This window comes from Electrophorus electricus, unplaced genomic scaffold (assembly GCF_041902795.1).
Source record: "Electrophorus electricus isolate QZ-2024a unplaced genomic scaffold, ASM4190279v1 Scaffold169, whole genome shotgun sequence".
Classification (NCBI taxonomy): domain Eukaryota; kingdom Metazoa; phylum Chordata; class Actinopteri; order Gymnotiformes; family Gymnotidae; genus Electrophorus; species Electrophorus electricus.
This window is the reverse complement of record NW_027658450.1, coordinates 45,001-60,000: the sequence shown is the minus strand read 5'-3', so window position 1 is coordinate 60,000 and position 15,000 is coordinate 45,001. Positions and strand designations below refer to the sequence as shown.

The 15,000-nt window shown below is 46.5% G+C and overlaps 1 protein-coding gene across 1 annotated transcript in view; it reads right to left on the bottom strand.

Moving 5' to 3' along the window:
- The window catches only part of LOC145655086 (glypican-5-like), an 83,871-nt gene that overhangs the window by 23,926 nt on the left and 44,945 nt on the right, over positions 1-15,000 (bottom strand). The window contains exon 3 of the mRNA XM_081708869.1: positions 7,744-7,876. Within this exon, the coding sequence (XP_081564995.1) occupies positions 7,744-7,876 (133 nt within the window). The remainder of the gene's footprint in view (positions 1-7,743; positions 7,877-15,000) is intronic.

The following is a 15,000-nucleotide window of genomic DNA, read 5'->3' as shown; positions in this document are numbered from 1 at the left end:
CACACACACACACACACACATGCGTAGGCACACGCATGCACACACATGCACACACACACACACGCACGCACACATGCGCACGTACCCACGCACGCACGCGCACACACGCACACACACACGCACACACACACGCAGAGCAGCTGCTTCCTGTGATGCTGTAGGTCCTGTGATGATGTAGGTCTGGCTGCCAAATGTCACATCTCACACACCAAAGAGAGGTGGTTGTTAGGAGGGAGAGAGGGAGAGAGAAAGACACAGAGAGAGAGAAAGAGAGAGAGAGAGGGATGAAAAGCATAAGGAGAAGAGAAAGAATTAGACTAACTTTCAACGCCTTTTGCTCAAAATGCTTTTGGGAAAATCTAATCTAACAAATTTAGAGAGAAATATAGAGGGATAATCTAACAAACTTAGAGAGGAATATAGAGGGATAGAGGGGAGAGAGAGAGAGAGAGAGAGAGAGTGTGTGTGTGTGTGTGTGTGTGTGTGTCAGCATCTGCACTTAATTTGGTGCTCAGACAGCAGCAGGGCAGGACCAAGTACCGGGACTGCATTACCTACTGGGACTATATCAGAACTATATCAGGACTATATCACTCTACAGGACACGGGGCTGCTTCCAGCTGGTTCTCTGTAGTGTCTTGTGTTCTTCTTCACACATTTCGGTTTCCTCTTTCATGAATCACCACCGTAGAAAAATGGACAGGCGATGTACAGAGGACACGCTAACGTACCATAACAACAACATAACGTCGGACTGTTACATATCCGGGTGTTAGAGGGCATCTGTGGAGTAGCTGCACCCTATAAAGCCATCAAGCAGCATAAGGACACTTCTGGACAGAACGTCCTTAAAACAAATTCTTGGAGGTAAGACAGGAGGGTAGAGTTCATGAGGCCCTGGAGAGTGGAGTGTTGTGTTAGCGTATCAAACCTACGGGGTGACACACGCCCCCACCGTTCTCTCTCTCTACAACCCTGTTCTATCACACCCTGTTCTTCCTCACATCTCTTCTTCTTCCCTCTCTCTCTCTCTCTCTCTCTCTCTCTCTCTCTCTCTCTCTCTCTCGTGCACCGAGCATATGAACTGCTTCTGAGACGGTAACGCTTGTTGCTAAGTGACCCGGACTGTTCAGGAATCCCCTTGCATCTGTATGAGTGGCTTGAGTGCTTTACACAGACCTGGGGTTTTTTTTGTTTTGTTTTTTTGTTTTGTTTTTTTTGTAGCTGGTTGCCAGGATGAAGGAGGAGATTTTTTTTTCAAGGGCTGAGGCTGGAATGGCCCATATTTCTTCGAGAAAGGGCGAGTGAGGCAGGAGAAAAGGTGCAGTCTAAAAGAGAGAGAGTCCCACCTTCACATGGTTTGTGTCCTGCAAGGGCAGCCCATTAACTGTGCCCATAAACTACGGTGAACACAGCGACAGGGGCCTGATAACGAAGCGTCCAGCATGGCGGGACAGACTGCAGTTGACTCCCCCTCCCAGAGCTGAGGTGGAGTCGGACGGAGGAGGGTGGATGGCCATTTAAGTGAGCTCGCTGCACTCTGGGTGAGGAGAAGTGCTTTTAGAGACCGATCGTGAACTCGGCTTCTGTCTGCCAGAGTGGCTGTGTGGACAGGGAGAAGCTGTTAGTCAGGCAGGCCAATCTCAGAGCTGTGAAACACTTGTGTAACATGTCTCTGGGCAACTTAGGAAACAGAAAACACACAGTGGCACAATGGAAGCCAAGAATAAGAAAATATATGTGTGTGAGCTGCACTACCATACTGGAGCTGCAGTAGGAGTTACAAGTCGTTCAATTACTTTATTAACTTATTTTATTTTTTCGTTTAGCTGCAGTTCCCTAAAGAGTGTATCACTCTCTGATTACTGCACAGCTCACACACTTAAGAGGGTAAAGGCTGTGACCAGCTGCCTATGGCAACACAACTACCGGCTATGAAGTATTAGTATTAGTATTATGTACCTCAAGGGCATTTTAAACTCCTGGGCTGACGACACCCTGCACGCTTGGATGTGCAGTGGCACGGATACATAGCATTTCCTCATGAGTGTGAGACATGTAACTGTGTTCTCACACGCGCACCCTGTCCACGCTCATTCCACGCAGAGCCGTGGGCAGTCACTGGCTCGCGCTTAGTCTTTAAATGTGTTCTTGCTATTTTTTCACTAGAGTGAAATGCATCTAATCTGTGACGGTGAAGAGCTCTAAGCACACACACACACAAACACACACACACACAAACTTACTCCCGTTTAGTGCAGTGAAACAGCGGCTAAAGCATTTCAACCCATAACAGCGTTAAAAACGCGCGCGCGTCGATTTGACAGGTTTCATGCCCGAAACGCATCGCCCACGTTATGATGTCAGATCGCTTCACAATTTCTCTCAATGTGGCGCAGATTCAATTACAGCATGGGCCACATGCCCCGTCGCTGCTGAGGGAATCGATTGGCGTCGGTGCTAAGAGATCGCTGGCCAGGCACCCCTCCTCTGGCGCAATTTAAAACGATATAAATCGATCCGTAAAGAGCAGGACTGGAGCCTGCAGCGTTGGGGTCCACTCTCTCGGAGCGCCATCGGTAATTCAGCCATGTGCTCTCAGAGCGCACCGTCACAATGCGCAGGGCGGGTGGTTGGAAGGTTCCAGAAAAAGTAGACATGGCTCCAGTTTTAATGTTGAGAATTGTTTGAGCTTTTTTTTTGGCCAGGCGACTTTCAGGTCTACTAAACCACCTCTTGTAATAAAGATATGTTAATGAAATATAGCATTATTAATAGACCACTAACAAATATTTATTACCTGACCATACTCTTCTGACAGACAATAGCAAAGGTTTTTCTAACCAACTAAATCTCACAGTAAAAGCTACAACCCAATAAAGTTGAATACCTCATGTGTAAGTTTTAATATTAACATGCTTTGGTACAATAGCTAAATAGTCATTCAAGCGGTCTGGAAATGTGTTCTCTCAGTATGAAACACAGTGAACAAGGTCACAGACTGTTTTGGTGAATATGCTGACTTATGAAAATGACCTGGAGTCTGACACGCACTCAGACTGATCCGATTAACTTCAAAAAAGATGGCAGGAAATGAAATGACGCAGTACCTGAAGACCGTGCGCGCGTGTCGAATAAACCAGAGAAATGCGGAGATGCTTCTGTCATGACCCGTGAACCCAGAATGGCACAGGCCACGAGCGCTAATGAGTCACATTTCCTTACGTCTCTTACCGTGTGCACACCTCTGCATATGAATGCTCACTGTCTGTGTGTGTGTGTGTGTGTACGCGTGTCAAAACACGCCTCCGTTTACTGCCAGGGCTTGATCTCCATGACGATCACGCTATGGGGGTGTGATGGCCAATGGCAAAGTAAGAAGTGATGGGAAGTGGGAGCATGCAATGTTGACCCAGACATCACCAATCACACAGCGTGTGGGCGGAATGACGTCCGAAGACCATTACTAGCTCTGTGTACAGATAATATAGTATAGTTATGATATTTAATATTCAGTTACAATGTTTGTGTACAGTGTTTGTATTGTTGGACTGTTTTCTGTTGCTGTCTTATGCCCTGGAGACCCTGGAGTTCGCTCCTCGCTGAACACATCTGTGGTAAGAAGGAATGACAACCAAACTGACCCTGACATGGGCCAATAAAAGATTGGTAAAGAGCGGAAATGCGATAGCTTGTGGGAAAAGGAGAGGAGAGTGTGAGGTAGTTTAAAAAGGCTCAGAAGTGTGGAAGCACTTTGAATTCCCAGCATTGTAGCATTTTTCATTTAAATTATTTATATGATTGCTTTGCCTCTGAATTCAACTCTTTAATCTTTCAATAAGTCATTTCATTTGTATTTTTCAATGTTAAATTCAGAATGAAAATTCAAGTTTTAAGAATTGAAATAATATATATTCAAGTTGCTGAAATTCAATAGGCCAAATTCAATAGGCCAAATTCGCATCCTAAAATTTTAGTTAAAAAATTCTGATTAATCATAAGATAAGAAATCGACTGTGTCAGATAGAGCCGACATCCAGCCAATCAAGTTATGCTCCACTGGTCATATGACCAAGTTCAAAGTCTTTTAAATTTAAAAGTCTGGTGAGGCAGATTTGCTTCCATGCAGAAAAGACACAGTTTTAGTGAAAGACAAAAAGGCGTCAGTGTGACACGTCCTTCTAGTGCCTGGTCTGGAAACAGCTGCGTCTCTACAAAGTCCTTCTCCTGCCAGTAAGGACGTCTGTCCTCAGCCAAGTCGGAGACAAGCGTGCCCTACCACACTGGACACGGACGCACCGCACAGATGCACACCGAGGGCAGAACATTCTCTTCTGTGTTCATCTCCCATTTTTAACTAAACATCAAACAGCTTCCCCAGGGAACCTGGAGAAGAAGACAGTTGGTCAGCAAGATACTTCTCCTCCCATCCCATCCCAGATAGGTCCATGTCTCCAACATCACTGGAGGTCTCACACGTGCCTGTCACGCCCAGGTCCTGGGGCGGGGCCTTACCACTGCTGCCGTGACGCCCTGGGCCAGTGGGTTGAGAATCCATACAACCCTGACCTAACCTGTTCCACCTCGTTAGTTAATTACCAAGCACTATACTCGGTAATGAAGTAACGCACTGCATCAGCTCAGGGACAGGGTCAGTGTAGACTGGTCCAGGGCATCTTAAGTCCAAAGGGTTTATCCATGAGTGTCTTTCAGAGTGAGATCAGAGGCAACTGATCAGACAAGAGAATCAGACAACTGGTCAAGTCCGATCACCATCTAGAATCAGATTTAGTTGGAGTTTTTACCCCCAAACGTACAGTGACGTACAAGAAGGAGATGTATTTCCAAATGCTGGAATGACATTGTACTGTCCTGCTTAGTGCTCTGAAGTCTCCAAGCAGCCCCTGGAACTCTCCTCTCTCAGCAGCTGTGATGGGACTGATATGTGGATTGCATGGCAACTCCAGGACCAGGGCTGGGAATACTGTTCTTTTCTGGCATTCCTTCCTGGAGATATAATGCATTCCTGGATATAGACCCGGGCCATTAAACCCGGATGATTAAACCCAGATGAGGTATTGTGATCAAACCCAGAGGAGGTATTGTGCTTAAACCCGGATGAGGCATTGTGATTAAACCCGGATGATGAGGTATTGTGATTAAACCCGGATGAGGCATTGTGATTAAACCCGGATTAAACCTGTGATTAAACCTTCCCTCCATCCAACTCCTTGCCTCTTTCTTTGGTCTTTTTTAAAACATAAATGGCACATTATTTTTCTAGAACATTCTGTATCACTAGTAGTAGGTCCAGTGATTTAGTCTAAGCTGCATGACGCCATATGTGTCAGAGCTGGAACGAAGAAGAGAGAGCGAGAGAGAGAGGAAGAGAATGTGAGAGAGAGAAGCAGAGAACAACTCGCACTGGCACGGTTTTAAGAGAAACAGTTCCATGGTGTTACTCTGACTCCTCCAAAGACACTTTTAAATGACCCTTTCCAGTTGTTCTTTCCCCTATCCCTCACTCTCTCTGCCCCCCTCTCTCTTTCACTTCTATCCCTCGTTCCTCCATTCTTTACTCCAGCATGTTAATAGGTTGTCTGCCATTGGTACAGTGTCTGTGGGGAGCATTAGTCAGCCTGTCCTGTACTAGCCTGCCTAAGCTGCTTTGCAATTAATGACTCTTTATTGTCGTCTAGGCAAACATGGCCTTGGGGGAAAGACACAGTCTCTCTCTCTCTCTCTCTCTCTCTCTCTTCCTCTCTCTCTCTCTCTCTCTCTCTCGCTCTCTTTCTCTCTCTCTTCCTCTCTCTCTCTCTCTCTCTCTCTCTCTCTCTCTCTCTCTCTCACCAGCCTCCCTGTCTAGCCCTCTTTTGTCTCCATGTTTGTACAAAGTCAGTACAACATCTTCGTACAGGCAGTGAGTGGAGGTGGGTGGATCTAGACTGAGCATGCCCCACAGGCAGAGGGAGTGTGTCCCACTGGGAGTAATTGGAGGTGGGTGATCTAGAGGGAGCATGCCCCACAGGCAGTGAGTGGAGGTGGGTGGATCTAGACTGAACGTGCCTCACAGGCAGAGGAAGCATGCCCCACAGGCAGTGAGTGGAGGTGGGTGGATCTAGACTGAGCGTGCCCCACAGGCAGAGGGAGTGTGTCCCACTGGGAGTAAGTGGAGGTGGGTGATCTAGAGGGAGCATGCCCCACAGGCAGTGAGTGGAGGTGGGTGGATCTAGACTGAACGTGCCTCACAGGCAGAGGAAGCATGCCCCACAGGCAGTGAGTGGAGGTGGGTGGATCTAGACTGAGCGTGCCCCACAGGCAGAGGGAGTGTGTCCCACTGGGAGTAAGTGGAGGTGGGTGATCTAGAGGGAGCATGCCCCACAGGCAGTGAGTGGAGGTGGGTGGATCTAGACTGAACGTGCCTCACAGGCAGAGGAAGCATGCCCCACAGGCAGTGAGTGGAGGTGGGTGGATCTAGACTGAGCGTGCCCCACAGGCAGAGGGAGCATGCCCCACAGGCAGTGAGTGGAGGTGGGTGGATCTAGACTGAGCATGCCCCACAGGCAGAGGGAGTGTGTCCCACTGGGAGTGAGTGGAGGTGGGTGGATCTAGACTGAGCATGCCCCACAGGCAGAGAGAGCATATACCACAGGCAGTGAGTGGAGGTGGGTGGATCTAGAGGGAGAGTGCCCCACAGGCAGTGAGTGGAGGTGGGCTAGTATGGGTGTGGAGGTCCTGCCAGACAGCTTCAAGGACCTCCCATATCTCATTGCATCCCCACTGACCTCCCGGCCTCTTTCTGTCTGATCCTTTGCTGCAATAATATATGGAGCATAATATACAGACTAATGTCATCTCTCGTTTTTATCTCTTTCTCTTTGTTTGTATCTCTCTCTCTCTCTCTCTCTCTCTCTCTCTCTCTCTCTGAGTCTTTTTGCAATGTATCAGTGGCTCAGTAACCACTGATTATGGGAAATGAGAGTGCTCAGTGGACAAGGGCACCCCGGGGCAATAACGCGGGGATGTGCGCGGACGCGGGGCCAGGTGCAGGCTGGAGTTACCCGCCACTGCAGTAAACGTGCAACGGCTTCTAATCTTCACCAAATTGAACAGAATGAGGGTGTCAAGGGTCATTAAGACACAGGGAATGAGGTCATAGACTAAAAACCAGCCTAGGGAGCTCCAAAGCACAGCTGTAAGTGCCCGAACAATCACGCCGTGTCGTCAGGAACTGTGCGCTTAATAGACTCTGCGGTCACCCACGGAGACCACGCAAAGGTAGGTCCTTCACGGAGAGGAACATCTGCGAGGAGAAAGAGCATGTGCAGCAGTTTTGTAACTCTTCAAATGCTAAATGACGGTCTAACAGACAGGCATGCCGTAACGACCCGCTGAGATCACGTTACACACGCACACACCCACACACTCGCACGTGATCCTTTCGCTCAGGGGCCCGGGTAAAGGAACGTCGGCTAGTGTGACGCCTCTCACCACACGTTGTCCTGAGCGAATATTTGCTGTTTACACACTGACTCTGTCACACTCGCCTTCACGCAGAAGGTGAGGTCGTGCCGCCTTTCCCAGGTTTCCGAACTAAAACGCCTGCTGCCGTGTGCAGGAGTTGCCCGTGCGGGAATGCGAGAGCCTCCGCCTCGAGCCAGCTGTGTTCCCGCTCCTCCCGCTGCTCCGCCCCGTCCTGCGCAGCGCTCCCTGCTGCGTGTGCGGTGTTCTGTGTGCACTCACAGGTCCTGGTTCCGCCCTCCCCGGACCCGTGGCAGCTGTCCTCATCATCGCAGTCTCCGCTGGCGTCCGGCCCGCTGCCCAGCTCGTCCCATGGATCCCTGCTCCCGAGGTCCGGCATTACCTCCTGCATCTCCTGAGATGGAAGCACACACTACAGTGAGCTTCACACTGCGGCGATGCACCAAAAAAAAAGGTTTACAAAAAGTGAAAAATAAATGGATTGGAAGACAATAGAAAAATCTATAGTATCACATTTGGATTAGAGAACAATAGAAACACGCCCCAGCCCATGTTTTTAACCCTCTCAGTGAATGTTGAGGCTATGTTTCTGCACTCTACAGGCTTTTACATGACCCTGGGCCAGGTCTTCATCCCTACCAGGAGCGCATGACCCCAGCTGCGGAGGAGCCCACCACAACCGGTTTGAACCTGATGCTCTGCGCCTGCTACTCTGTGCGTCAATAACAGCTGAGCTATTTCAGCACTACACTTTTGAAGCTGTCTAACACATATACACATCCACACACAGACACCCACACACACCCACACACAGACACGCACCAACACACACAGAGGCACACCAAGAAACACAGACACACCCACCCACAGACACACATACACAGACACTCACACACACACACACACACACACACACACACACACACTCACACACACACACACACACACACACACACACACACACACACACACACACACATGTTCCAGGTAGAACGCTGTTCCCATTCTCTAAACTCAAATCCTCACTAAATGACAGTGGACTTGTTGTTACTGTATGGACCATGGACCAGTACCATGTGCAGACCAATACAGGGCTTAACTTGTGCCTTAAAACACTTAAGACTCCTATCTCTGTAGAGGAATATTCTTCTGTTAACAGAACAAACTTGATTACCTTGCCTGCTGAAACCTGCTAGAGAGAGAGAGAGAGAGAGACAGAGAGAGAGAGAGAGAGAGAGAGAGAGAGAGAGAGAGAGAGAGACAGAGAGAGAGAGAGCGAGACAGAGAGAGAGACAGAGAGAGACAGAGAGAGAGAGAGAGAGAGGGAGGGAGAGAGAGAGAGAGAGAGGGAGGGAGGGAGAGAGAGAGAGAGGGAGGGAGAGAGAGAGAGAGAGAGAGAGAGGGAGAGACAGAGAGAGAGAGAGCGAGACAGAGAGAGAGACAGAGAGGCAGACAGAGAGAGCGACAGAGAGAGACAGAGAGAGAGAGAGAGAGGGAGAGAGGGAGGGAGAGAGAGAGAGGGAGGGAGAGAGAGAGACAGAGAGAGAGACAGAGAGAGAGAGAGAGGGAGGGAGAGAGAGAGAGAGAGAGGGAGGGAGGGAGAGAGAGAGAGAGGGAGGGAGGGAGAGAGAGAGAGAGAGGGAGGGAGAGAGAGAGAGAGAGAGGGAGAGACAGAGAGAGAGAGAGCGAGACAGAGAGAGAGACAGAGAGGCAGACAGAGAGAGCGACAGAGAGAGACAGAGAGAGAGAGAGAGAGGGAGAGAGGGAGGGAGGAGAGAGAGAGGGAGGGAGAGAGAGAGAGACAGAGAGAGAGACAGAGAGAGAGAGAGAGAAAGAGAGAGAGAGACAGAGAGAGCAAACAGCACTAAAAGAGACTGTGGAGCGAGTAGAACACTCCCACATTCCCATCTTTGGTTTTGACCCTGATAGACATTTTGCGTTGTTATATTTACTGTCACTAAGGGAGTGCCACGGTGCGGGTTGTAACAGTGTGACGCCCTGGGGCCCTTAGACTGACAGCCGAGGCCCCACACATGCCCAAGGGCTGTGCGATTTTTCATCTGAAGGTGTAAGCCAACACCTTTCAAAATCTCACACATCGACACCTCAGCTCAGACACGTGAAAAAAAAGTTGTGTTTGAATTACCTTTTCTCTTTATCGAATGTGTGTAGGTTTTGTCACAGCACATCTGTGGCAGAACGGAAGAATACTGTGTACTGAAAAACTCAGGAAAGGAGCAGAAACGTCTATTTAGAATAAGAAATGATGAGAGGTTTGAACTGTTTTTAGCTCATCACATTGTTGCCCTTTCAAACTTTATTTCTTTCATTGTTTTTCAAAGCGAATGACACCTGGGTGCAAAACACCTGAGGAAACACACTCCTGTGTTGACAGCAAGTCTTCATTAAAAACCCAAAAAGACTCTTATTGTTTCCAGTAGGCCAGTGAATAAACGAAAACTCAACAAACAACAAACACCTCCAAAACTCCACAGAGCTTCTCTGTTTCATAAGCTTTCTGACTGATCTCTGCTCCACTTCCCACTCTCTTAGCCACAGCTCACACAATCAGCAGTTTAGCATGGGCTAAAATTAGCACAGTTTAGCATGGGCTAAATTAGCACAGTTTAGCATGGGCTAAAATTAGCACAGTTTAGCATGGGCTAAAATTAGCACAGTTTAGCATGGGCTAAATCAGTATAGTTTAGCATGGGCTAAATCAGTATAGTTTAGCATGGGCTAAAATTAGCATATCTTAGTATGGGCTAAAATTAGCATAGCTTAGTATGGGCTAAAATTAGCACAGTTTAGCATGGGCTAAATCAGTATAGTTTAGCATGGGCTAAATCAGTATAGTTTAGCATGGCTAAAATCAGTATAGTTTAGCATGGGCTAAAATTAGCATATCTTAGTATGGGCTAAATCAGTATAGTTTAGCATGGGCTAAATCAGTATAGTTAGCATGGGCTAAAATTAGCATAGCTTAGTATGGCTAAAATTAGCATAATTTAGTATGGGCTAAAATTAGCATAATTTAGTATGGGCTAAACAATCAATATTTATTTGTGTAAATTACGATCTGTCAAAGACAGCATGATCTGAAGGCTACACATATTTGAACAGACATAGCTTTCACTCACACACACATACACACACACACACACACACACACACACACACACACACACACACACACACACACACACACACACTCACACACACACACACACACACACACACACACACACACACACACACACACGCTGTATATGCAAACCCTGCCACACCTCCTCATTCGACACACCACCTGTGTGTTAGATTTTGGAAAACTGATTTGCTTATTTCAAATAACCTTTCAGTGCTGCAATTTCACAAAAAAAAGAGAGAAATGTCAAGAAATATTTTATTATTTGTTACATTAATGAGCATCATGTTTCAGGTCTTGTGGTTCTCCCTGGACCAGATTTGCAGCTGGACTGCCTGTGTTAATGTGTTATAGACATTGATCTAGCCAGATAATTCCCTTTTCTCGGAGTTTAAAGGCGCACTGAACCATCAAACAAGGATTCGATAGAGTGCCGCACACTTGGCAGCGAGCAGGACAGCATTTCTCCTGCCATGTCTGTCAGAGCACATTTTATGGCAATCAGATCTCTGCAGTATCTGAATCCTAACGTAGCCATCACAAGCCATGCAGTGCATTATGGGAACACAGACATGTCTGGCTCTTCATTTGCGTCTCACGTCACTTCTCACGTCAGTAACAAATCCTCCCCAAAAGACAAGGATTTCCCAAATGACAAGGACTCACCGTGACACTATTGCAAAACGAGGTTTTCAATTGAAAGCTAACTCAGATTCCGAGCAAAGTTAATACGTCATCAACATGTTTAACTTACGGAATTGTTTTAGGATCAGTCTTAATAAACACATTAACTTATTTAATTCACTCGTTTCAAGCACTCATCCAGAGCTGCTTGTGTGAAGGCTTTATGTATTTATGAGGAGGGATCTGGGAGAAAAAATTACATTGCTTGTCTGCAAACAACCCATTACATCAAAGTGATCTTTATGAGTAACTGGAAACAGACGATCGAAACGACTGTCTCACGCTTAACTGAGACAGTGTTATAGGGAGCATCCATCAGCCAATTAAATGTTCATTATACAAAACAGGCAGGTTAATTGAAACACTTTAATTATTTATTCATGAGTTACCAAACAAAGTGGAAGCCTCACAAAAACGACGGAGCTCATTGAAACTCAGAGATGAAATGAGATGTAGTGAGCCTCGTCCTTATGACAGACATCAGAAATGAGATGTAGTGAGCCTTGTCCTTATGACAGAAATCAGAAAATGAGATGTAGTGAGCCTTGTCCTTATGACAGACATCAGAAATGAGATGTAGTGAGCCTCGTCCTTATGACAGACATCAGAAATGAGATGTAGTGAGCCTTGTCCTTATGACAGACATCAGAAATGAGATGTAGTGAGCCTCGTCCTTATGACAGACATCAGAAATGAGATGAAGAGGCCAAGATTGCCAAGATGGCGACTGAATGTGCTTCGCTAGATCTGACTGCAAAACATTTCAAAACTGACAGCGTGCATCCAATTTATGTTTCTCACGAGCCAATCGGCTTCATGTAAGGAACCAAATCTATCCATAATATCCTTCTATTTCAAACCACAATTAACATGTATAAACAAAGGCATCTAATGCTATCTGCTAAAAAAGCAAACAAACAAACAGCCACAGTCTCTTGACGGTTTTACTAAGGCTAGACAGAGCGTGAGACTGACTCAGCATGTCACAAGGTGTGCAGGGAAAGCAGAAGCAACCATGTAAGATAAGACTCTAACTGGCTGCCATATTCTCTCTCGCTTTCTGTATCTCTTTCTATTCCTCTTTCTTTCTATTCTTCGCTCTCTTTGTCTCTCGCTCTTTATTTTTTATGTGTCTCTCACCTTCCAAAATACACACACAACACCTAGAAGACATCCAGAGATGTACACACACAGGAAGGCTGGTTTCAGCATGCTGGTGTGTAATCTCTGGCAGAGTAAACAACACTCAGCCTGCTCTGAGTGTTGGCAGTGAGTCCATTACTGCTTCTTCTCACACCGCACTGAAAAAACACACCCTGCCCATCTCTGCTGAGCCAGCACAACTCACAACGTGCACACACACCTCGTAGCATACACACACACACACACACACACACACACACACACCACCCACACACACACACACACACACACCTACCTCATAGCAAACATGCGTACACACACACACCTCATAGAGCACACACACACATGCAACTCACAATACACATACACACACACATACCTCAAAACACACACAAACACATAGGCATGCACCCAACTTGTAACACACACACACACACACACACACACACACAACTCACGTACACACACCTCACAATGCATGCACACAGCCCATAGCCACACAAATCACAATGCGCACAACCACACACACACACACACACACACACACACACACACAGACACAACTCATGGCACACAGTTTGAGTTCTAATCTAGGGGCAAATCTGTCAGTATCACTGCATGAATATTTAGATTTTTAATCCAAGGATATAAGGAGAAAACAGATTCTGCCCCTGTACCTTTTCTCACGTGCTGGTACGAACACCTCTGCTGGGGATCGCTCCCAAACCACACACGACACGTCTCACGTCCTGGTATAGAACGCCTCTGCTGGGATCGCTCCCCAAACCACACACGACACGTCTCACGTCCTGGTATAGAACGCTTCTGCTGGGATGGCTCCCAAACCACACACGACACGTTTCACGTCCTGGTATAGAACACCTCTGCTGGGATCGCTCCCAAACCACACACGACACGTCTCACGTCCTGGTATAGAACACCTCTGCTGGGATCGCTCCCAAACCAACACGACACATCTCACGTCCTGGTATAGAACGCTTCTGCTGGGATGGCTCCCAAACCACACACGACACGTCTCACGTCCTGGTATAGAACGCTTCTGCTGGGATTGCTCCCAAACCACACACGACACGTCTCACGTCCTGGTATAGAACACCTCCGCTGGGATCGATCCCAAAACACACAACGAACGTCTCACGTGCCTGCTACAGAACACCTCTGCTGGGATCGATCCCAAAACACACACATGACAATCTCACATTCAGGTACAGAACTTCTGCTCTCTCTCTCTCCGTCACACACACACACAGTGGATATAAAGTTTTGTGAACTGAGTCACCTACAGTTTTTTTTATCAGAGAGTAATCTCACTGCACACCACACAGTTTCATCTAACCTACATTGCTTTGGAACATTAATTCTTTCACTGCCCTTTCTAGATACCTTTAGTTGTAAAATGAGTACCAAAAAACTGTACAGAAGCAAGGTTTCTAAGGTGGCCTGTGCTCACATTTCCTGCCTGAACAATGACCAAAGTCTTTTCCTAAAGCCTAAACTATTTTAAATGATTCTAATAAAGCACTGAATTAGAGAGAGGTGTGTGTGGAGTAGGGGGGCAGGGTTTTCATTTTAACATCCACTTATGGGACCAATCATTTTTATTTCTTTTCTGAGCTTACGGTTAAATAGAGTGAGGTTTAGCTACAAAACTGTTATAGTTCATGTGTTTGTCTGAGGTGTATGTGCATGTGTTTATGTATATATGTGTTTGTGAGTATGGTCTGAGGGTGTGTGTGCATGTGTTTATGTATATATGTGTTTGTGAGTATGTCTGAGGTGTGTGTGTGCATGTGTTTATGTATATATGTGTGTGAGTTTGTCTGAGGTGTGTGTGCATGTGTTTATGTATATATGTGTTTGTGAGTATGTCTGAGGGTGTGTGTGCATGTGTTTATGTATATATGTGTTTGAGTATGTCTGAGGGTGTGTGTGCATGTGTTTATGTATATATGTGTTTGAGTTTGTCTGAGGGTGTGTGTGCATGTGTTTATGTATATATGTGTTTGTGAGTATGTCTGAGGGTGTGTGTGCATGTGTTTATGTATATATGTGTTTGTGAGTATGTCTGAGGGCTGTGTGTGCATGTGTTTATGTATATATGTGTTTGTGAGTATGTCTGAGGGTGTGTGTGCATGTGTTTATGTATATATGTGTTTGAGTTTGTCTGAGGGTGTGTGTGCATGTGTTTATGTATATATGTGTTTGAGTATGTCTGAGGGTGTGTGTGCATGTGTTTATGTATATATGTGTTTGTGAGTATGTCTGAGGGGTGTGTGTGCATGTGTTTATGTATATATGTGTTTGAGTATGTCTGAGGGTGTGTGTGCATGTGTTTATGTATATATGTGTTTGTGAGTATGTCTGAGGGTGTGTGTGCATGTGTTTATGTATATATGTGTTTGAGTTTGTCTGAGGGTGTGTGTGCATGTGTTTATGTATATATGTGTTTGAGTATGTCTGAGGGTGTGTGTGCATGTGTTTATGTATATATGTGTTTGTGAGTATGTCTGAGGGTGTGTGTGCAT